Below are 22,977 nucleotides of genomic sequence, written 5' to 3'. Positions count from 1 at the left end.
GCATCAGTATTTTTGTAGCTAAAGGTAGGAGAATTCACTAAATGAAATACATAAAGACTGTAAATATCCTCATATCAGTTCTGGTTAGGTTTTCCCACCAATGAGTTAGAAAAAAACCCTCCATTTTCAGACATTTTTTCAATTCCAGGATTGCAGTCAAAGCATTGTGGAGCTCTCCCTGCTTTGGCCAATGAGGTAATGAAACAAAGACTAAAGTGAGGAAGTACAGACATGTTCTCTGACCTTCTGTGACCTTTTCCTAGAGCTATAGGAATATATGCGCCCCCTTTTGCAATGTATACCTGTATAGTGACTTTGGGAAAAAACATATTTTGGGCGGTATTGTCATAGTGTCACTATAGAAAAGAATGATCAATGAATTAATTAAGTACATGGAGTTTGAAAAACTAGGCCTACTACTACTACTACTAGACCAAAGTGTCTACTTTGGTCAAATTGTTCAAGAAAAATTATCTATTTGACTTTACCATATTAATGACAATATTTTTTTAAACACCTACTGAAAGTTACTTTGCCAGTACAGTCAGTTCTGCTACAGTGCATGTTTTCAAAACATTAATTTGTTCCCATGCTATTGGTATATTTGAGAACAATTTGAACGTAAGAGAAATTGCATGTTTGCATATGTGCGCTTCCATCTGTTAAAAATACTAGGTGAGTGCAGGAAACTGCATACAGCAGATAGAGCCATGGAGGAATACACAAAATGCACACATGCTTACATCTGAAACATCCACCAGCTATCTTCGTTCACCACATGTATTAGAAGCCTTGCCCATCCACATCTGGTGTTAGAACTTTCTGTCTGATTCAGATAACCCTCCTTCCACCACTTCACAATAACTCACAAGTTGCAACCCTTCTGACACCCACTTTCACAAGCACATTCAGGTATTGTGCCCAAACCCATTTTTCCCATAAGCCATGCATGATTTTGTGATATGCAATGAATTTTCAAAATGCAAACATCACCTTATAGCTGAATTGACCGTATGTGTTAATGAAATGAAAGGGGTAAAACACCCTGACGGATACCTTGAGAAGTTCCCACACAGTGTTTCTGGGCAGATATATTCTAACTTCTGGTGAAAAGTTTCTCTAACACATGATCCAGAAGAAGGTTTATTTGCAGAAAAAGAGAAGAAAAAAAAATATCTATGCATGACAACTTTCTTCTCCCACTTACCTTTTGACAACAAGGATAATGTTTTTTCTGAAGGCTTATACTTCACTTAACAGCTCTGCCACACCTAAAATGCCTTGGATATAGAGTTTGGAGGACTCCTACCCCGCCACCCCCCGAGAGATTTTCTTTCCAAGTTATTTTAGGACCTTAAACCTGAAACTGGCTCCCATCCAAGTATATTATATGAATTAGACCTTTCCATCTGAAAATTTAATTTACTTTCAGAGAGCTTTATAAGTATGTCTGGATACCCATATTTGCATAATCACTACTCCCCCCTTCTCCCTTGCATCTCTCTCTTGGGCACAGAAGCGTATGGTTGCCAGATACATTTGGAAGTGAGTGCATGTGACTCTTAACCCCTTGGAACTGGTGTTCTAGAGCTCCTGACACTGAACCCTAATGTATTTTTTATTAGTATTTAATGTTGAGAAATCCCATTTCATGGAGCCCAAGGATTAAATTACTTCATTTGGGAGGGAACCAGTGCATTCCCCATCTTTTTCCTGAGGTGAAAAAAAGAATGAAGCCGAGATGATTTGCATTTCATAAAGGCTTAAGATCTGGATATATTCCACTCAGTCCAATATTCTGAATTTTAAAGACAGTATTAACAAGTAGGGAAACCTCTGCATATTTAAAATGTGGAAACAAAAATAGACAATAAAATAGATATAAATAAAAATATACATATATATAATCAAAATATATGTTTTCAATACATATAATCGATGTATATAATCATAATGACTATACAAAGCAGTACTACCTATGGAAGAAATGATATAATATGTTATAATAATAGAATGATTGTACTTTTCAATGAAGTAGAATTTTTATCATTTTTCATAATTAGAAAGGAGTTGCAAAGATTTTGAGGAGATCCAACAAGCACTAAATCCAAATGATAATGAGTGATCCTTTCTTTTGAACAGTTGTACTGAACAGGAACTTTCTTTCTTTCGAACAACTGTACTGACAGAAACACCTACTCATTAGGCTAGTAGATGTCACACGTGTTGCTTGGAAGGTGTTCTGAACACAAGACCTAAAATTGATTCCTTTTCTTTCTAACTCTGGGTTCCCACCTTTTGCTTCCCTTCCTTGCATCATTAAGTTCATGTATTTAGGTGACAAATCTGTAGAGTGTGTCACTGCTGCTCTTTTCACATCTTGGAGGGCATGATTTTCAGCACCCTCTTCAGGGTATCATTGTCCTTCCCCATGGCTCTGGGAGAGATGCCACTGAGACCTCCAAGGGGGAAACCTGGTGCTCTATGAGCTGTCTAGAAATCCAGTGGCTATATCAGAATGAAAGAGCCAAGGGAACCTTAAGGGTGGTTCTCTAGGTCCCACAGACCAGTGAAACACTTTTCTATCAATAAAAACTTTTAGGGATCTCACTCTGTACCCAGCACTGTGCTCAATGTTACGTGGCATTCAAGAAAGGTAGAAGGTGACTTGCTCTAAGAAAACATGTTGTCCCTTTGGGGAGATAGGGCAAAAACATGGAATAGCAAGGGAATGTTGTAAAATTGCAAACTCAGAAGCCAATTTTATGATAAAAATAGTAAGTGTTGAAGTCAGAGAAGTGAGTCATTTATTTTCTAGAGTAGTATAATGCAAAGAGTTCTGGGCTGGGAATCATCAGACAGGCAGGCAAATTCATACAAGGTGAATGACTTTGAACAAATCACTTCACCTCTCTGAGCCTTGGGTTCCTCAGCTGTAAAATGGAGAGGGAATGAGGGAGGGCTGAACTAGGTGATTCCTATGGTCAATTCCAGTCTCTCTCTTTTTTTTTTTTCTCGACCGTGCTGCGCTGCTTGCGGGATCTTAGTTCCCTGACCAGGGATTGAACCCAGCCTCCTAGCAGTGAAAGGGCGGAATCCTAACCACTGGACCACCAAGGATTTCTCCAGTCTTAAAGTTTTATACTCCTGCTACCTTCAAAAGACAGTCACTGACATACTACGTCTGAGCACATTTTACATGAATTAAAGTTAATTATTAGGAAAAAGGCTTATTATCTCCATTTTACATATGAGGGGGTAAAACTTCCAAATGGTAGAGGCAGAACTCAAACCCAGGTTTTTCGTACCCGCAAGTTCTGTGCCCTTTCCACTATGCTGTGCTGCACACCATTACACCACTATGCATTCCTTTGTAACGGTCTAAGAGGGGAGCAGACATAGAAGCAAATAACTGCAGTGCAGGTGGTATGTCATAAGTGAAGAATCCAGCAAATGTGGAGGAATCTGTATCTCTGTATCTTAAGGAAGTAAAGAGAACTTGTATTACAGAGATCTGCAAGACAGTGAACGGAGTACTGGCCAGAGTCAGGAGGTGTGAGTTCTGATCTTGGCCGTGCCACTAACTTGCCAAGTGTCTGGACAAGCAATTCTCTGGGCATAAGTTTTGTCATCTACAAAATTAGAGTCTCCCCAGGTGTTTTGGGTTCCAGCATTCAATGCTTCTTTGAGCCCCAAGGATGGAAAGCATGCTTCTGGTTATGGTTATGAGTATGAGCCCAGAGGTTTAAAAAAATTAACGAGATGTTAAGTACTTGTGATGATATTTTTAGTGGATATGGGATTTGGGCTGGGCCTGGAGTAATGGGGGCGATTTAGAAAATTCATGAAGCATTTTAGTTCCTTTTAAATATACAAGGGTAGCTGACTTTCTAAAGGAATTCTTTGTATAAAATGAATGATCACCACTCCTTATCTTTTGTACAGTTCCTTTCTTCATACAGCAAGCTTATTTAAAGGGAGAGCCACCTGTACTAGAAAACACAGCCAAGAATTTGTCATGCTCTTGGGGCACTAGTATCGTTTTAAAAGACGAAAATGATGTCAGTGTCTTCAGAATTCAAGTTTGAGGTGGAAGGGTTGAAAAGAGTGATTTTTTTTTTTTTTTTCTGTGATCAGCCACTGCAAAGTGAGTCTCAGCACAAACCAGCTGAGCCCTTTGCTGGGCATCGAAAGCCTCTGGCATTTTTCTGCTTTTCAACTCTCAGTCATTTGGGAGGTGGGACAAAGCCATGCTGTCTACAAAGTTCATCTTGAATGTGCTGGTGTTACAAGAAATCACTTGACATCTACTATGTTTCTCCTGTGAAAGAGAGGTGGTTATCAACTACAATAGTGATTTCTTTTCAAAAAGGTTTAATTGGGGTATTTCTCATGGGCCAAATTCTAACTTACTGTGTATATGTGTGCCTGCCAGGAAAACAGAGGAAAAATACCAAACAATAGCAACAACAGAAGTCTGAGGCCCACTGTTCCAGGCTGCCCCCTCTGCAAACAGGCAGAAAGAACAGTTTATGTGCTGCCTAAGCTGCAGCTAATATGGTAGAGCTTCTAGAAAGGTGTGGCAAAGGGGGGTGGAGTGTGGACTGTGCTTTGCACGGCCGTGGAAATACGTGTAACAATCTGAACAAACTCCTTCTAGCCTACCTTTTACAAGTAGCACTCTGAGTTGGGGGGCTGGCAGAGAGATTAGTCTCACACAGTTGAGTTACACACTTGTGAGCTGTTTTTCTGAAGTATGGATTTGCTCCCATGTAAGCAGGCTGGCATCCTTTCCTGAGGAAAGCCAGAAGGTGGCCTTATACTTTTCTTTGAAGTGTCGAATGATTTTCCTTGCAACAAATTTGTCCCTTTCACTGGTATTTTCCGAAGTGAGACTTTTGCAACCGATGGAAATCGGCTCACTTCTGTTCTGTAATTCAGTGTCTTGTTGATGATTTATTTGTTCAGTAGGAGAAACGATGACAAATTGTGTGAGGCGGCCTCATTTACTTTTGAGCTGCTATAGCCCTGAAGAATTTACATGTAAATGCAACTGTGAATGTTTTACATTTCATAAGCGTGCTGCACGTGTTTTTGTAAGTTAAGTGACATTTTTACAAGTAGACTGAACTTCAGACTCTCCCCCCACCCCACAGGTTATATTATTCTGAAATCCTGATAAGTCTGCCGTGCTGTGTTTTCCTGCCTGCCAAGTGAGAGAGTCTGTGTCTATTTTGTGTTTTTCTTCTTCTCTCCTCTTTAGACATGCAGAGCAGCTCACACAACCAGTTCACCTTCAGACCCCTCCCGCCGCCGCCGCCGCCTCCGCACGCCTGCACCTGCGCCAGGAAGCCACCCCCTGCGGCTGACTCTCTCCAGAGGAGATCAATGACTACCCGCAGCCAGCCCAGCCCAGCCGCTCCAGCTCCCCCAACCAGTACACAGGATTCAGTTCATCTGCATAACAGCTGGGTCTTGAATAGCAACATTCCATTGGAGACCAGGTACTTGAGCTATTATCCATCCCACTGAACTTAAATATTGGCACAGGATGATTCCACTGAGTGCAGAAACGCACAGACATCTGCAGAGACCCACAAATACACAGATACACACCCAGATGCCTGGGCAAAAAGGCAGACCCCCCCTCCACAGGCACACCATCTAGATCCAGGCACAGCCACAGACCAAAGCAGACGCCCGTGTAAAGAGGAAACCACAGGTGCATCAACACCCCTGTGGTGGACACCCACAAAAAACATAGGAATCCAAGCAATTACCCAAGCTGTCATTGTATCCTCGAAGGAAAAGACAATTGTCCCTTGTTTTAAGATGCTGCGATATTACAGGAAAATCCAGAACAGAAATCCAGGAACAGCGATAGTTTACATTTTATTTATTTTGAGATTCTTTGACAAAGTAAGTTGCCTTCAAACATTTTTAAAAAGGATTTACTCCATCGGAAGTCCATGTGTAATTTCAAAAACTTGATTCTACCTTTAGGATGAAGTTTGATCTTTTGAGCAAAAAGTTTGCCTCTGCTTTTCTGTTGCTTCATATAGTAGGTTTCCAGATTCCTCCTCAAATCTTTGTCAGGTGATTAAAGTTCTACTCCTCCACAGTTCTAGGTGCCTTGATCATAATAGACTTTAGCACTAGATGCGATTAATTGAGAAATTATTCATCATTTCTAGTTACTCTCTCAAGTCAAAAATTACAACTTTCTATTAAAGTAGAAAAACATTAACTAATAAAACATAGTATTCTGTTATCTTGTTAAACTGAAGGGCTTTCCCTTGTCTTCTATATGTCGTCTTTAGATCTACCACCAAAGCTTTTTCTAAACACATCTGTGTGTAAACACTGTAGGTATAATATATCACTTCATAAGCAATGTCTGGTGTCAACTCTGATCAACTTCTATCCCAAAAATCTGAGAATTGGAATGGAAAGGGGAAGACTAATAAGCTCACATTATAAGACTATTTTTCTTTAGCAACATATTAACCTAAATGCCAGCCATAGCATCAGAAATATGTCGCCACCAACAAACTGATGGCACTATGGCCCAAATCCAGGAAACTCTATATCATCCATCACTAACTAGATTAAATAGTTTCATAAACTGGTATTTCTAATCTTTCCCAAGAGGTAAAATAGCAGTCAGCACCAATGGTGAAGATAACTGAATTATCACTGTGCTAGTGATAAGGTTTGTGTATCGTTCCTTTTTTTTTGATTTTTAAATTGAAAGGCAGGGAAGTGAATGAAGTGAGAGAAGCAGAGAGCAATGTATATCTTCAGGGAGTTTTCACTAACGGTGGTGATTTACTCACTCTTCTTTTAATTCCTTTGCAGGGCCTAGTGATAGCTAAGAAAGCAGTGGGCCAATCTGGTTAACTAGCAGTCTTGATAAGCAAACACACTTCTTTCATCTAAGAAGCCAAATAACAGGAAATCTGGAAGGAGGGTGGGGAATGGGCTCAGGCAAATGGGGAGAGAAAACTATTCTTATTTGAAATGTACATCTAGGCATGTTTGTACAAACTGCACCCACGGACCTTCTGTATCTATGCAAGGAATGTATTAATTGGTCTCAGTTTCATAAGACGCAGAGAAGAACATAAGTTTTCATGTGAGACTGAGCAGAGAGAGAGTACCTTTTTAGTACATTTGAAAATATATTCAACATCACAAAGATGAATTTTAAAAAACCTAGAAACCCTATCAGCTTGATCAGCAAGCATTTTCCAGATATATCCTTTACAGTGTTCATTTCACATGTAGTCAATAGAAGTAACTCTGTGAGTACCCTGGCACTTAATTATGAGCTGTGTGACATACCGCTCTGTAAACATGAATATAAAATTGCCTGTCTCGGGACTTCCCTGGCAGTCCAGTGGTTAAGACTCCACGCTCCCAATGCACGGGGCATGGGTTCGATCCCTGGTTGGGGAACTAAGATCCCGCCTGCTGCACAGCATGGCCAAAAAATAAATAAATAAAACAGTAGATATGTAAGCCAGCTATACTTCAATTTAAAAAATAAATAAATAAATAAAAATGCCTGTCTCAACAGATTGTTAAGAAGATCAAGCTAGTGTAACAGAATGTGCCTTATACATCATAAAGCATTATAGAATTTAAAGGTAATCTTGCTCTCCCTACTAAGCGGTTACCTGCTTCTGCCTAAATATCTCCAAAATAGGGAATGGACTCATTCCTAAGGCATTCCATTTCATCTCAGACAACTACCGGAAGAGTCTTATTGAACCAAAATCTCCCACCTCTTAACTCTACCCATTCCTCCCAGGTCTAGTTCTAGGGTCTCACAAAATAAATAAAAACCCTCTCACACCTGACAGCCCTTCACTGTTGCTGATACTTCTCTACTAAATGTTTCCTCAGTTCCTTCACTTGCTCTTCACATTAACTGGTTTCAAATCCTCCATCCTGGTCTCTTCCCTTAGAACATACTCCAGTCTGTCCAGACTGCTCTTGAAGTGTCACGGCCAAGGTTGAATGCAGGTATAGGTTATTAGGCTCTTTGGTTGAAAGGAGCAGAGGTCATTCAAATTGCCTCAAATAATTGAGAACATCTTTTTAAGACTGTTATCTCTCCCTGGGAACCCAGGAAATACTGGGTCAACCCACAAGGAAGGATAAGGCCTATAGATCTCTGGCACCAATATGACTCAGCAGTTCTCTGCAGTTTTGCCACTCTCTGTCTTTTTCTTTGTCCAATAGCTTATTGTCAGCTTAATATTTCTTTTGTCTACCACATAGTTTCTACCTTCTCATAGCAATGTCAGGTTTTCATTGCACTACGTGACTCCAAGTATACCTCCCAACACCTCTTACTTTATCCCTTCAGTGCCTGTCCCGTTGCTACCTGCCTAATTCTCCTGCTAGCTCTAGGTTTAAAAACCTAAGAGAGTGAATTTGATTAGCCCAGTTCATCCCTTTTGTACCAGGCAGTGTTTAAGTTTCTTGGCAAGCCCTGTCAGTTATTCTCTCAGTCAGTTGAGACTAAGGGGAGAGAAAGATCATGTGATTTAAAAAGCAACAGCATGGACATCTGTGGCTGCCCCTGAGCAAGAGCTGGGAGCAGATCTGATGTCCCTTAGATGGAAGTCTCAGCAGACAATCAACTTGACTGACTCATTCAGGAATTTGTGCTATGACCAACAATCAGATGTCTCCCCTGTTCTAACTAAAAGTTTCTCTTAATGCCAGACCGTCTACTCCAATATCAGCATTTTTGGTGAACACATAACACTACTGATACACACCGAAAACACTAAGTAACTAAACTCTTAAAACTTTTAAACGAGTTCTGAGGCTAAGCCACATTTTAGTTATTCTATAGAGTTGGTGGGTATTTTAATTGTGTGTTTGGGATTGGGAAGATGTAGGTGTAAATAGGTTTAGAGCTTTGATTTGGCCTAATTTGATTTCATCTTGTTAACCTGTGGATATGTAGCTGAATTCTAATTCTGCCATACAAAGTATTGGGTTGGCCAGAAAGTTCGTTCGGGTTTTTCCATAAGGTTGCAAACCCGAACGAACTTTTTGGCCAACCCAATATTTGCATTCTATTGCTCTCATAACTGTATCATCTGTAAGTTTGTTAGGTATGTTTTCCTCATTTTTATGTAAGTCATTAATAAAAATGTTATATAGGATAATATTAAGGTCAGAGCTCGGTGGCATGCCACTGGAAACCTCCCAGCAGGTTGACATTTATCCATCTGGCAGCATTCTTTTACTAGCATACAACCCACATTTCTCCATCTTGTTCACAGGCATATCATGAGAGACCTTGTCAAATGCCTTGCTGATATCCAGATAGAGAGTGCCTACATTTTCACTGATCTGCCAATCCAATAATGATATCAAAAATAGAAATGAAATGAGATTTGTCTAACATGACTTGTTCTTAGAGAATTTATGCTGCCTTCTGACGGTTACTACTTTTTTCTTAAGCGTTACCAAATCATCCTTTTAATAACCTGTTTTAGGATTTTGCACTCAATCAACATGATGTCCCGTGCCTAATCTAAGGACCCCATGTGCTTTCTGTCCCTTTTCAAAACCAAAGCCAATACTAAGGTCTCCAGTCTAATGACATACGTCACCCATACCGCAGTCCCAAAACTTCAGCAGCTGTGACTGGGCCATCCAATCCGCAAGCCCTCTCACCACTCTGCAATGTAATTTTAATTCATTTAGAACAGTTGAGTGCCTTCTTAGGGACACCTTGCCTATCTTAGGCTTCAATTTATGGTTATGATATTGACTACCCTTTTAAGTCTAGAATCATTCTTTTTCACAAAAAAGATACAGTCATTCGATATTATTCCATGAGTTGCATGTCTATCCTATCCTTGCTCTTCTTGCTCTAAACGTATTTTTTAAAAACTGTTCTGTCATCTTTAGCAGGTAGTTTTCAACCTTTAGGGTCATTTCGGGTATGAATCTTCTTGGCATTTTTTTTCACCACGCCCTCTTATATTTATTTATCCTTGATTTTCATCCCTTTATTCCAGTACATGTTCTTTAGAAATCAAAACTGGATGGAGAGCACCCAGTACAGGCACACTGGTTTCAATAGTCAGCAAAGCTCCCCAGCTGACTCTTAATTCATCTCCCTTTTTTAGAGTGTCTCTGGGCATGGAATCATACCTACTTCACTTTAGAGAACTGCTTTCCTAAAGTCTAGGATTTTGCTTCACAAAGTACTTATGAACTCTCAGCTAAAATGGTTGCTTTCTCTAAAGGTTTCTATTGCCTTCGACTCACCAGTTTCTCTTTTTTAGTCAGTGAGAGAAACAAATATCCTTATCATTTTCTCTACCTTCTGGGAGGTGGAGTTGTCAACAGTGGAGGTTGAAAACTTGTCAGATGTTGGCCTTTAGTTAAAGGATACGTCTAGCGGATGTCTATGGAGCTGAAACCACTCATGTTTACTACACTTACTCTTAGAACACTTTTGGAGCATCTGTGTTGGAGCATCTATTTCCTCCATCTGGCCAAGTGGCTTATTGTAGACTCCCTGATCTCTTCACCAAAATGAATCCTGCTTAAAGATTTTGCTGTGATATTCAATACTAGGGAGAACTTGGATCTGATATTAACATCACCACTTCAACTCACAACGACAAATCAGAATTGTGTGGAGGAGTCAGGCCAGAAGAATGGGTAGCAACTATCTTCATTGATTTTTAGCATATTCTGACAGATGGCTGTAGCTTGTTATGAGGCTAACTGCCCTTGGTGGCTTTAGGCCAATGTGACAGTTAACAGGAGCCAACAGGTTATTTTTACAAAAGAAGAGCCAGGGCCATTGGCGGAGGAGATGTTGACAAGGAATGGAAAGAGAAATGAAATCTACATGACCAGTGCTTGTTACCAGACTTATAGAGCTAGTGTCTATCTTGGGGAAATAAGAATCATTTGGAAGAAATATTCATTAGTGGTGATGGCAGTGATTTAAATATCTATGGGTTAATACTCTTTAAATATTAACCCATAGATGTAAGGTCTCTAGGGGTAGTTATCTTTACTTTATAGTACTACTAAAATCTACCTAACATTTATAAGTAGGTTTTCTTTTTTCCCTTAGGGTGTTTGCTGTGGAAAAATAGATTCAGTGATCATTTTTTCCAAGCTCAGAATATACATATTCAGTGCTTAGATCCAACAATATCGCATGCTTGAATCCTTTAACAGCACTGGGGTTAGCAAAATCTATCTTCAGCCACAGATTTAAAGATTCTCTTTAAGACCAGTAAAGACTTCGTAGGACTAATCTATGACCTATAAATCCTGTTTACTACAGATGAACAGGAATCAACCAAGCTTTTCAGCCTACACCAAATGATGGATGTGGAATATGTTAAATTTACATGAAGGAGAACTCTGTAGCCTTTAAAATATATTTTACATATTGAGAATAAAAATATATCTATAGTAGTCTATTGCGCTTGGGCAGTGAAGAGCAATATTTTAGAGATTATCATGATACAGTCTCTAGTCACTTTGGTGGTGGTATTATTTTTTTAAATGCTTTTGAATTGACTATTTATAGTTTCAATTGAAAATTAAAACCATAGGCAAACATAATGTGTTTCATTTTATAAAGAAAAGGAATTTCACTATAGGTGAGATGAAATCTGGTTTTAATATGGAGAATATTTATTTAGCAATCTAAATGTGAATCTAAACAGATGTTTTTAAGGAATTTTAAAAAATGAGTTGATCGGTGAAATATATAAGTATAGCAAACAAAAAATACATTTTAGAGGAATCTCTGTACTAACCTTTTTGCCCTCCCTCATCATATATACTTCCCTATCCTGGGTTGTATGTTTAAACAAGAATATCCAGCTTTGATCCAGAGAGAAACTAGTTCTTCATTGACTACAAAGTTATTTATCCAGTTAATCATAATAAATATTTTCATTGCCATGTCGAGTTAATAGATTCTTGTCTGTTATATTTTACTAAAAGTATAAAATATATTTGAAGTAGCAAAAAATGATTTTCCTGTCAATTATTCTCCTTATTTTCTACAGAGAGGTGCGTGTGTTTGTGTGTGTCTGTGTGTGTGTGTGTGTCAAAGACATTCTACTAAACATCTCCCTTTGGGAAAATCCAGCTGTTTTTTTATTAATTCCACAACACAAAAATGTTTGTAGCTTTAAAAGCAAAAGACAAGATCAGGTTAAGTCTTGAGGTCTTTGAAATGTCTCTGCAGGAATTGTGAAAGTGTGGTACTGAGTATTCCATTTAAAGAACAGGAAAGCTCAAAAAGAATTGCCCCCTTTGGCAAACAAATAAGCAAATAAACAGTAACATCTGCTTCACCATTCTGTTAATTTTTTTGGTGTGATATCTGAAGGTGTAAGAATGTGTACAATGTGAATATTTTTAATGAAAAACATTCATTATAAACACTATGAGGAATTAATTCTAGCATAGGTAAGTTTTAACAAATTTTGACCAATACTTATTGAGTACCCACCATGTACCATCCACTGTTCTAGTTGCTGGGGCTACATCAGAGAACAAAATAGACAAAATCTCTGTCTTTATGGAGTTTACATTCTAGTGGGGGAGACAGCTTTTACCCTAAAACGTTAATTATATTGAGACTAATAATACTGTAGGAATTGTGGCCTGGCTAGATGTAATATGGGAGACAGGGGAGAGGGGACGAAGATACCTCTTAGAAGTCTTCTTTTACCTGCCTTCACTTCCCCACAGCAACTTTCATAGAATTGCCCCTTATCTATGGTCTCATAGCACCCTGTTCATGTGTCTGTGAAGACCTTATTCCATTGTATATTTGCACTCGAAATATTTCATTTACTTGTCTTTATTCCCCGTTGCAACGTGAGTGAAGGACTATGCTGTTTTTTACTTGGACTCCTTAGTTCTTGGCTTATATAGTTCAACAAAATTTTTATAGGGTATATGGATAGACCGATAGAGTAACTGAGCAAGGAACTACTGATGGAGTAGATTTCTGAAATCAGAAACAGTAGTTTGTAGAAGCAGTGAGTTTTATTTTGTAAACATGTATGTGGGACATCCAGTTTGAAATGTCCAATATCTAATAAATAGTTGCAAATATGGATCTGTGTCCCAGGAAAGGAAGGAAAATGGAAAACGTTTTTCTACTACCACTTACCGAATGCTTTCTGTGTGCCAGATATTGTGCCAAGCCATTATCACATTTATTCCAACTTATGGTTTTTTAAACTGAGGTTTATAGAAGTTGAAAAATGTACTACAAGGTCACCAGTTAGTATGTAATGAAGCCAGCTCATGATAGACGTGGATAATTAAGAATTTCATAGGTAGACATAATAACTGAATTTCCATGAATGATGGAGGAAATACTGAAAAACCTATAGGAGAGTTTAGTGTAAGAAGAGGACAATAAACCAAACCGTGGAAACACTTTTTGGGAGTCCATGAAGGAGAGAAAGCCAGTACAGGTGATTGAGGAGTAATCATAGAATAGAACAAAACCAGGGAGAAGAAAATTTCAAGGAGATAGTGATCATGATTTCCAAATGTCTCAGAGGAATTAAATAGGATGTGGATGAGAAAACATCATGGATTCTGTCCATTACAGGCTTCTTGATTTTTAAGCAGCTAATTTCAGTACAGTGGTAAAATTGAAGTAAGACTGCAATGGGTTTGAAGAATTGATAAGAGGGAAGAAAATGGAAATAGAAGGTAGAGTACTGTTTTGAAATGGAACAGTAGATTGAGAAGAAGCTGAATCTAGGTAAAATGTCCTTATAAATTGGAAGGAGGAAAAAGAAAAGGGGAGAACTACATTTAATAAGGAGGTACCCAGTAGTCAGCAGGATGGTGATGTGATTGACAGAAGGAAAGCTACAGACCAAGTTAGAGATCAAGTTTCCTTAATGGTAAAGAATATGGAAACTTGCAGAGATGATCGCATAATGCTGAGGAAAACTGCATGATCCCACAGTGGTACAGGCATCCTGGGTTGCCAAGTCTCAACAAGGGCATACAACTGATAATGACACTGCCTTTGGGGAATAATGCATCCCTTAGGTGCAAAAAGTTTGTCTTTGCTAATCTCTTACTAGAGGGAGGTATTATACCATGCTTATTTAAAGTTGACTTTCAAATATAAGTCACATTTCCAAGGGCAAGCAGCTATTACTGGCCAACCCAAGATTATAATTCAGACTTCTGGTCTCCACCTGGCACATACAAAACTCTAGGCAGTCCCCTGTTGTTGATGAAGATACTCAATAGTGACGTATGCACAGGGCCTCATTGATAACATAAATGCTAACTTATGACTATTTCCGATTGAACTATCAAAATATCAAGTACAATATAAAAATAATATCAAGATATCATTGATTCTTTCCTTTTGTGGCATTATATTAGCCTCCTAAGTAAATTGATTTTCTTTTCAAATAAAATATTTGCAATCTGCTATTTCCCCCACCGTTCAACCTTTCAACTAAAATAATTGGTTGTTTTTGGTCTATGACAGTCAGATCTTTCAAATTTGTCACTTACCATACTGAATAGTATCATTAACTTAGTTTTATAACACCATGGCTGGTTGCTTTTTAGTAGATACGCTTGTAGCTAAATACTTTTCCTTATTTGTAATACTCAAAAGACTCAGATTTTAGGTAATATATTGTATATATGTGCATGTGTGTGTGCACACACATGTAGGCATATGTGTATATATAAATATGTATGTATAATTATCTACTGTCCAAAGTCCTTTCACTCGTTATCTCATTTTAAACTCTTAACCCTGAGAGGTAGACATAATAGAAATCATGCCCAGTTTAAAGATAAAGAAACTGGGTCTTGGGAAATTTTACTCATTTCTCCCCGTGGCAGTTTATTACAAGATTTGGAGCTAGAGTGCAAGTCTCCATGCAACCAATCCAATATTCTTTGTACTATAACAATTTGCCTCTGGAATATAAAGAACCCCAAGTCATCCCTTTTTGTCTTTTGGTGAATATTTATAGTTCAGTTAAATTTCCCTGCCTGGAGACATAATCTAGGTTTTATTCTATTTATATTAAAATCTTGATGAGCCTAAACGCCCAGAAAACTGGGGGTCTGGTTAATTGGATTTGGTGGTTAGCTTAAGGTTAAATAGAACTTTTGAAAAATTACCATTCTTGTTGAAAATCATTCTTAAATGTGAATCTACTTTCCATTTTAATCCAAATGATCATAATTTAAACTTTTATAATTGAAAATCTTACAGTAAGTGAGGGTTGTCATTTTGAACATGATTTTTTATTGTACAGCACTCTAGATGTAAAAGATATTGTAGATAGAACAAAATGTCTAGCAGTCCCGGGATATCCTTTGTAAATTTTGGATGGCCTCTTGTGAGTAGTTGAAAAAGCACTGAATTTAGAGTTAGAAATCATGAGTCCAAGTCCAATTCTGCCACTAAATAGTTGTGTGACCTTGATAATGTCTCTTTCTTTTTTATTTATTTATTTATTTTTGGCTGCGTTGGGTCTTCATTGCTGTGCGGGCTTTCTCTAGCTGTGGCGAGCGGAGGCTACTCTTCATTGTGGTGTGTGGGCTTCTCATTGCGGTAGCTTCTCTTGTTGCGGAGCACGGACTCTAGGGCATGGGCTCAGTAGTTGCAGCATGCGGGCTCCGTAGTTGTGGCTCGCGGGCTCAGTAGTTGTGGCTCGCAGGCTCTAGAGCGCAGGCGCAGTAGTTGTGGCGCACAGGCTTAGTTGCTCCACTGCATGTGGGACCTTCCCGGACCAGGGCATGAACCCGTGTCCCCTGCATTGGCAGGCGGATTCTTAACCACTGCGCCACAAGGGAAGCCCTGATAATGTGTCTTTCTTTCTCCCAACTTCATTTTACTCAACAGTCCAATGAGAGAATAAAGCTAAATGATATTTGAAGTCGTTTCTGGCTTTACTAACTCAGTTATTCTATGGCTTTTGCCTTCTTGTCATTTGCTCCTCAACTCTATTGAGCTTTCCAGTTAGTTGGATTCTAATTAATCGCAAGATTACTAATTCTAGGTGAGGTCCCCAAACAAGTCAGATAAATTTAAGTTGAGAAATCATGATTCCTTTCAGAATTTCCAGTAGCCAAGAGGAAATGAGGAAAACACTATATATCCCTGTGTGTCAGAGGGTAGCGATAATGACAGGCAAGTATAGTTAAGAAGGCAGTCTTAGGCCAGTGCAAGACTAGTCTATGATTCCGTTTTGCCTGATACATAATCGGTATTCAGTAAGAGTTTGCTGAATAAATGAATTTAAGAACAAAACCCTTCATAGAGAAAGGATTCAACATGCAACACCTTATGCAGAAATTTATCTTGCCTTGGGTCATATTGTGAAGCAGAAGTAGTTTCAATATTTTCTTTCATATTGTCATTCTCTAATTGTGAAATAAATATAACTTCATTTTTGTGTTTCTTATTCAAAGGTAAAAATACAATCTGTTTTGGGTTTAAGTTCCAATCAGCCACTTCTGTATCGCATTGTGTAAATTCATGATAATTTTTTTCTGTGTAGTGACAACAATGCAGAGAGAAAATAGGCTCAGGTTTAATAATATATTTGCCAAATGGAGATGTATGTTTAGAGGTCAAAGAAGTACCTGAGATCACTATACTCTTGAAGTTGGTCTTACCTTGTTGATCTTTCTGTTTTGTCCCTGAATAATTAAAGTGAACCAATCTTTCTCCTTTGTGTTCTTCAATGCGCTCAGCAGGGAACCAGGGAGAGAATATTTCTGTGGAAGGAAGACGTGGTTTCCACAAATTCTTCTATGCTCAAGTGGGAATATAATCACTGAGTTTAGAGCATGGCACAAAGCTGAATTTGACTGTTTCTTAGGTGACCTAACCTGAGGGGAGTTAATGTTATTTCAATTGTTGTGATTATTATATATTGTGCTTTTTTTTTTTTAATTTATTTATTTTATTTTTTTTTGGCTGCATTGGGTCTTCGTTGCTGCACGCGAGCTTTCTCTAGTTGCGGTGAGCGGGGGCTACTCTTCATTGCGGTGCGCGGGCTGCTCATTGTGGTTGCCTCTCTTGTTGCGGAGCACGGGCTCTAGGCTTGCGGGCTTCAGTAGTTGTGGCATGCAGGCTCAGTAGTTGTGGCACGCGGGCTGTAGAGCACAGGCTCAGTAGTTGTGGCACACGGGCTTAGTTGCACCACGGCATGTGGGATCTTCCCGGACCAGGGCTCGAACCCATTTCCCCTGCATTGGCAGACAGATTCTTAACCACTGCGCCACCAGGGAAGTCCCAACTGTATAAGTTGTTTTTTTTTTTTTTTTTTTTTTTAATTTATTTATTTATGGCTGTGTTGGGTCTTCATTTCCGTGCGAGGGCTCTCTCTAGTTGCGGCAAGCGGGGGCCACTCTTCATCGCGGTGCGCTGGCCTCTCACTGTCGCGGCCTCTCTTGTTGCGGAGCACAGGCTCCAGACGCGCAGGCTCAGCAACTGTGGCTCACGGGCCCAGTCGCTCCGCGGCATGTGGGATCTTCCCAGACCAGGGTTCGAACCCGTGTCCCCTGCATTGGCAGGCAGACTCTCAACCACTGCGCCACCAGGGAAGCCCCCAACTGTATAAGTTTTAATCAGTAGTTCAGGTTTTGGATTTATGTCTCATGACAGGTTCATGAGGGGTACAGTTTGAAAAGCAATTTTAAAAAATTGAAAGTAGAAAATGTTTTCTATTCTCCATATTTCTTAAAGATTTCTTATTTGGTCAGCAGCGTAAATGTTGGAGGTAATTATGGTGAGTTGTATATGCTCTCTGACCCTAGGGTTCAGGATATTTGTTTGGATAATAGAACAATCCCAAGTGCACATAGTCTCAAGGGAGGAACGGCTGTGAGCTTGGGGAGAAAGGCAAGAAAATCTTTCTCTGAGAGTCTTTAAGGAATGACAGATTCCTTCCCATAGGGACATGGAATACTTCAAAACTGCATGTTCCAATCGGAGGAATAGTTTTCAACCAAGGTTTCTCAACCTTGCCCCTGTTGATATTTCAGCCTGGATAATTCATTGCTGTGGGAGGCTGTCCTGTGCATTATAGGCTGTATAGCAGCATCCCTGACCTCTACCCATTAGATGCCAGGAGTCTCCTCTCCTCAGTCTTGGCAACTAAAAATGTCCCCAGACATTGCCAAATGTGGGCCCATTTGTCCCCATTTGAGAAACACCCTTTTAGATTAACGGTTAGACGAAATCTATTGTTTCCTTACCTGCTCACTTTACTCACCCCTCTTCAGACTCTTGCAATTTCTTTTCTCCCTTACCACCTTCCCCCTTCCTATTCCTTTCTTCTTAGGCCTTTGTTGGAGGGTTTAGATAATTCTCCAGTCTATAACATAATTGGGGTCAGAAACCACCGCTATAGATTCAATGTTTGTATCGCCCCAAAATTCACATGTTGAAAACTTAACGCCCAAGGTGATGGTATTAGGTAGATTTTTTCGAGGTGATTAGGTCATGAGGGCAGAGCCCTTGTTAATGGGATTAGTGCTCTTATAAAAGAGAGCTCAGATTGCTCCCTACCCCCGTCTGCCACGTGAGGACACAGCAATAAGTTGTCAGTCTGCAACCCAGAAGAGGGCCTTCACTGGAACCCTACCATGCTGGCATCCTGATCTTGGACGTCCAGCCTCCAAAACTGTGAGAACATATTTCTGTTTGTTATAAGCCACCCAGTCTATGGTATTTTGTTATAGCAGCCCAGACGGACTAAAACAACCACTAAACTAAATCCATTTAGTCAGTGTATCATTGCTGACTAATAGCTAGACAGCCTATAACAAGGGAGGCCAGAGTGACCCCCAAAGCAACTAACAAACGATCTCCTACCCTTGCATATACAGCCATATCTATCTACCTATCTATCTATCTATCCATCATCTACTTCTCTATAAAATTTCCTTTCTTATTCTATTCCTTTCTCTTCCCCTACACTCTTCATTCTTCCTATATTCGCTCTTTATTCTCTCTTTCCTATCTTTATATCTACACCACTCTTGGGCGTTTTTTAGCTCTTCTGATATTTCTAAAAAACTTACATGAGAACACAGAAGCCTGAAAATAAATGGCACATTTGGGAAACCGTATATGACATAGGATGTTCAGAGCTTAGAGAGCACGGGAGACAATAGCTGAGGTGAGGCAGAGAGGCCTGCAGAGGCCAAATTATGAAGGCTCTTATAGAAGTAATAGACCTTCATTCAAAAACAGGAAAAACACAGGAAATCAGAAAGAAAAATATATCTACAAATTCTGTTACGCAAAGATAGTTACTATTAAGATTTCCATACGTTTTCTTTGGGGTTAGATTTCTGCAGAATAAGGATTTGAAATTGGAATTGTTGTTGTTTTTGTGTGGGAAGGGACAGCACATAGTTGTGGTTGTGCTGTATATATGAATTCTGGGTTTTGTTTCCCAACATGGAAAATCACTTATTGCCTTAGAAATTATCTGGTTAACGGAACAGAAATGCTTTAAAAAACCAAATCTAGTAAAAAGGAGGTTTTAAAAAATGATACAGGATAGTCTCACAGGGAAAGGACAGTGAGTACGACAAGGCCTAATGAGAGATAGAGCTCTCCCCATTGTTCTGTTTCTTTCTGGGGCCACATGTGTGCTTCTCTCTGCACACATGCTCTTTTCTCAGGCTTCATTCTAAATGGGATTTTTTTATCTGTTCCCCTGTTCTGCTGCAACTTCAGCTCTGGCTCAAAATGACCTTGCATTTTGGCTTTCCTAGCTGACAGGTTTCTGTGTCTAGATTTCTGAGAGAGAAGTCGAGAGAGAGAGAGAAAGATGGAGAGAGAGAGAGAGAAAGAGAGAGAGAGAGAGAGAGAGAGAGGGGAAGAGAGGGAGGGAGAGAAAATATGATTGTCTCTGAGGTTGGATGTCCAATTCTGGTCCAATTAACTATGACTGTGAGCAGTGGGGAGTGGGTTTGGGAAGGTCATGGATAGGGATGCTCTGTCCAGGGCTCTTTGCAGAGAGACAAAGGTCAGCATATCTAATATACTTTTTTTTTTTTTTAATTAATTAATTTATTTATTTTTGGCTGCGTTGGGTCTTCATTGATGTGCGCGGGCTTTCTCTAGTTGTGGAGAGCGGGGGCTACTCTTTGTTGCGGTGCGCGGGCTTCTCACCACGGTGGCTTCTCTTGTTGCGGAGCACAGGCTCTAGGCATACGAGCTCAGTAGTTGTGGCTCACGGGCTCTAGAGCACAGGCTCAGTAGTTGTGGCGCACGGGCTTAGTTGCTCCGCGGCATGTGGGATCTTCCCGGACCAGGGCTTGAACCCGTGTCCCCTGCATTGGCAGGCGGATTCTCAACCACTGCACCACCAGGGAAGCCCCCTAATATACTTTTGTGGTTAAAAATTCTTAATATTTTTTATGACTTCATAACATTCCATGGAATGAATGGACTAGACTCCTTCCATATTTGAATCTGCTCTCTTATGTAGAAGGAGATTGAGAATCATGGGTTGGAATTTTTTAGGGCTGAAGACTGGAAGTGTCAAACACCACTTTTTCTCACCCTTCACATTTCACTACCCAGAACTTAGTCACATGACCATACCTAATGGAAATGGTGACTGGGAAATGTAGTCTAGCTGTGTGCCCAAGAGAAAAGGAGAATATGGACGTTGGTCAGGAGTGGACAGTTTCTGCCTCAGGCCACATCTTTGATTTTTGAGGCTGATATTTCAGAGGACAGCCGTGCCCTTTGCCAGTTTGTCCCTTAGAGAAACGTTATGCTGAATAGGTTAGAGGACTGATTTGAGTGGCATTTCTTATGTTATTTTATAGCATTATGAAAAACATTCTTGCCTTTATTATACATGTATGAGTAAGACTTTCAGAGAAATGAAAGCTAATGAAAGCAAGTGTTGATCAACATCCTTTAAAAGTTGCATTAGAATGATAATCTAGATTTTTAACCTGAAGAGCTTAGTGGTAAACTCTCGGGTTCTGTCCTTATTATACTCCTTTGTATTTAGTTTGAAACACTCTGTCTTTAAAATAAAATGTCTTTGCTAATATAGATTACAATTCAATAAAAAGAAATGATACAGAAAAGTATACCATGTAAACTGGCTCATAAAATAAACGAGGATAATACATATCTGAGGAAAATGAGGGTGAATAAAAAGGTAATTAAGGTATATAATACTCTGCCCGCTATCCACTCCTCTAAAAAGAGAAATAAATAAATAAGCCAAGTAACCAGTGAAGACCAATTCTACAAAATCAGCAGGTTGCTCTGGTGAGTAAAATTGGGAATGGACTTTCAGCTTTTGCAAAGGGAAACATAATTGAATTTCTTTACAAAATGAATGAAATTCTCTTAAATCTTAGAAAATTTGGGGTCTGGTTTAATTTTAAACGTGTGCTAATAAATTTTGCCTAGGTTCCATGTTTGTTCCCATTTAAAATGGTTCCCTGGTGGGAAATGAACTCTTGAAAACTGTGGGGTGGCATTTTGTTATGCCTTCATGGGGAAGATGTATAAAATCATAAGAGGATTGAAAGTCTCACCCCTCAGTAGCTTTCCAAATTGTTACTAGTTTGAAAGGATTACAGCTTCCACACCATATCTCGGAACCTAAATTACCTTTAAATACAAAGAGAATGAAAAAATGGTAAGATTACTAATCTAAGTAAATAATTTTTATATGTTGGCCTTATCCTTTTAATACAGGAACGTTTACATTAATAGAAAATACTAATTTGATATTTACCCTTCAAGTGGTGTAGGGTTTTTTAATATCAATTTTTAAATTAAAAATTACATCTACAGAGCATGGATTTAACTTAGAGAAAGAGAATGAGAGGACGACTTGAAAGGGCATTATTATGAAGTGGAGGATAATTGTTTATTTTCATTTATTTTGGAGTCTACGAAAGCATCTTGGTAAACATAAAGCAAACATTATGGAATACGTAGTATTTTCTTTCTCTAGCATTTATATATATGCCATATATATATATATATATATATATATATATATATATATATATATATATATATATATATATATTCCAACCCTACTAGCTCCAACGTATCTCTAAATGTCCTGTTACAGAAATGTTTAATTTATATAGGAAAGTCTGATACACTGTTGAATGAAAAATGTTCTGATGTATTCTAAACAAGGAGACATGACAATTAGTTCACTTTCATAAGTATGTATCCTCCTAATATCATTTGTCAATTCTGTAATTAAAAGAGTTGAAATAAATATTTCCATAAAAACATATTCAGTGGAATAATACGCTCATATATGTTAATTCTGAACAGAGAAATGCCAGATGATCATGTGATTTAAGAAGATTTTATTACCTTAATGATTAGCATTAAGAGTGACATCAGGGATGTCATGAGTTAGTATGTGTACAGTGGTTAAGTAAATGGGTTTCATTGTTCGTGCATAGAAGTAAAAATATTTATTGAGCACCTACTCTTTGTGAGGCACAATTCTAGATGCTGGGGATACAGCAATAAATAAGACAAACAGAAATTTCTACTCTCATGTAGATTGCATCCTAGTAATCAAAAAAACTAAAGTAGATTCTATCATTTACTGGTTGCGTGACCTTGGGAAATTTACTTAAACTTAGTAGCTCAACCTCAGCCTCCTAAACTGTGACATGTGGATAATATCATCTACCTTATAGGGTTACTTTGAGGATTCAGTGAGAAAAAAAACCCCACAAATTATTTTAGCAGAGTGCCTGGCACATAGATATTCAGTAAGTAGTCATTGCTATTGCCATTATCATTCACAGCGATTATTTCTAATTATTAGTATTTTTATTAACAATAATTCTTTCCTTACTCAGATGTCTCAAATAGAGATGAAATGTGACTCAACTGTTTTTTTGACTTATTTGTTTCTT

General features: G+C 38.8%; 1 protein-coding gene across 3 annotated transcripts in view; it reads left to right on the top strand.

Moving 5' to 3' along the window:
• The window catches only part of TENM1 (teneurin transmembrane protein 1), a 557,972-nt gene that overhangs the window by 209,399 nt on the left and 325,596 nt on the right, over positions 1–22,977 (top strand). For all 3 annotated transcript variants that reach the window (XM_059911842.1, XM_059911841.1, XM_059911840.1), the window contains exon 4: positions 5,264–5,504. In XM_059911842.1, the coding sequence (XP_059767825.1) occupies positions 5,264–5,504 (241 nt within the window). The remainder of the gene's footprint in view (positions 1–5,263; positions 5,505–22,977) is intronic.

Source organism: Balaenoptera ricei, chromosome X, assembly GCF_028023285.1.
Source record: "Balaenoptera ricei isolate mBalRic1 chromosome X, mBalRic1.hap2, whole genome shotgun sequence".
NCBI classification, from domain to species: Eukaryota; Metazoa; Chordata; class Mammalia; order Artiodactyla; family Balaenopteridae; genus Balaenoptera; species Balaenoptera ricei.
Note: the sequence above shows the minus strand (reverse complement) of the source record. Positions and strands in the feature narration are given on the sequence as shown.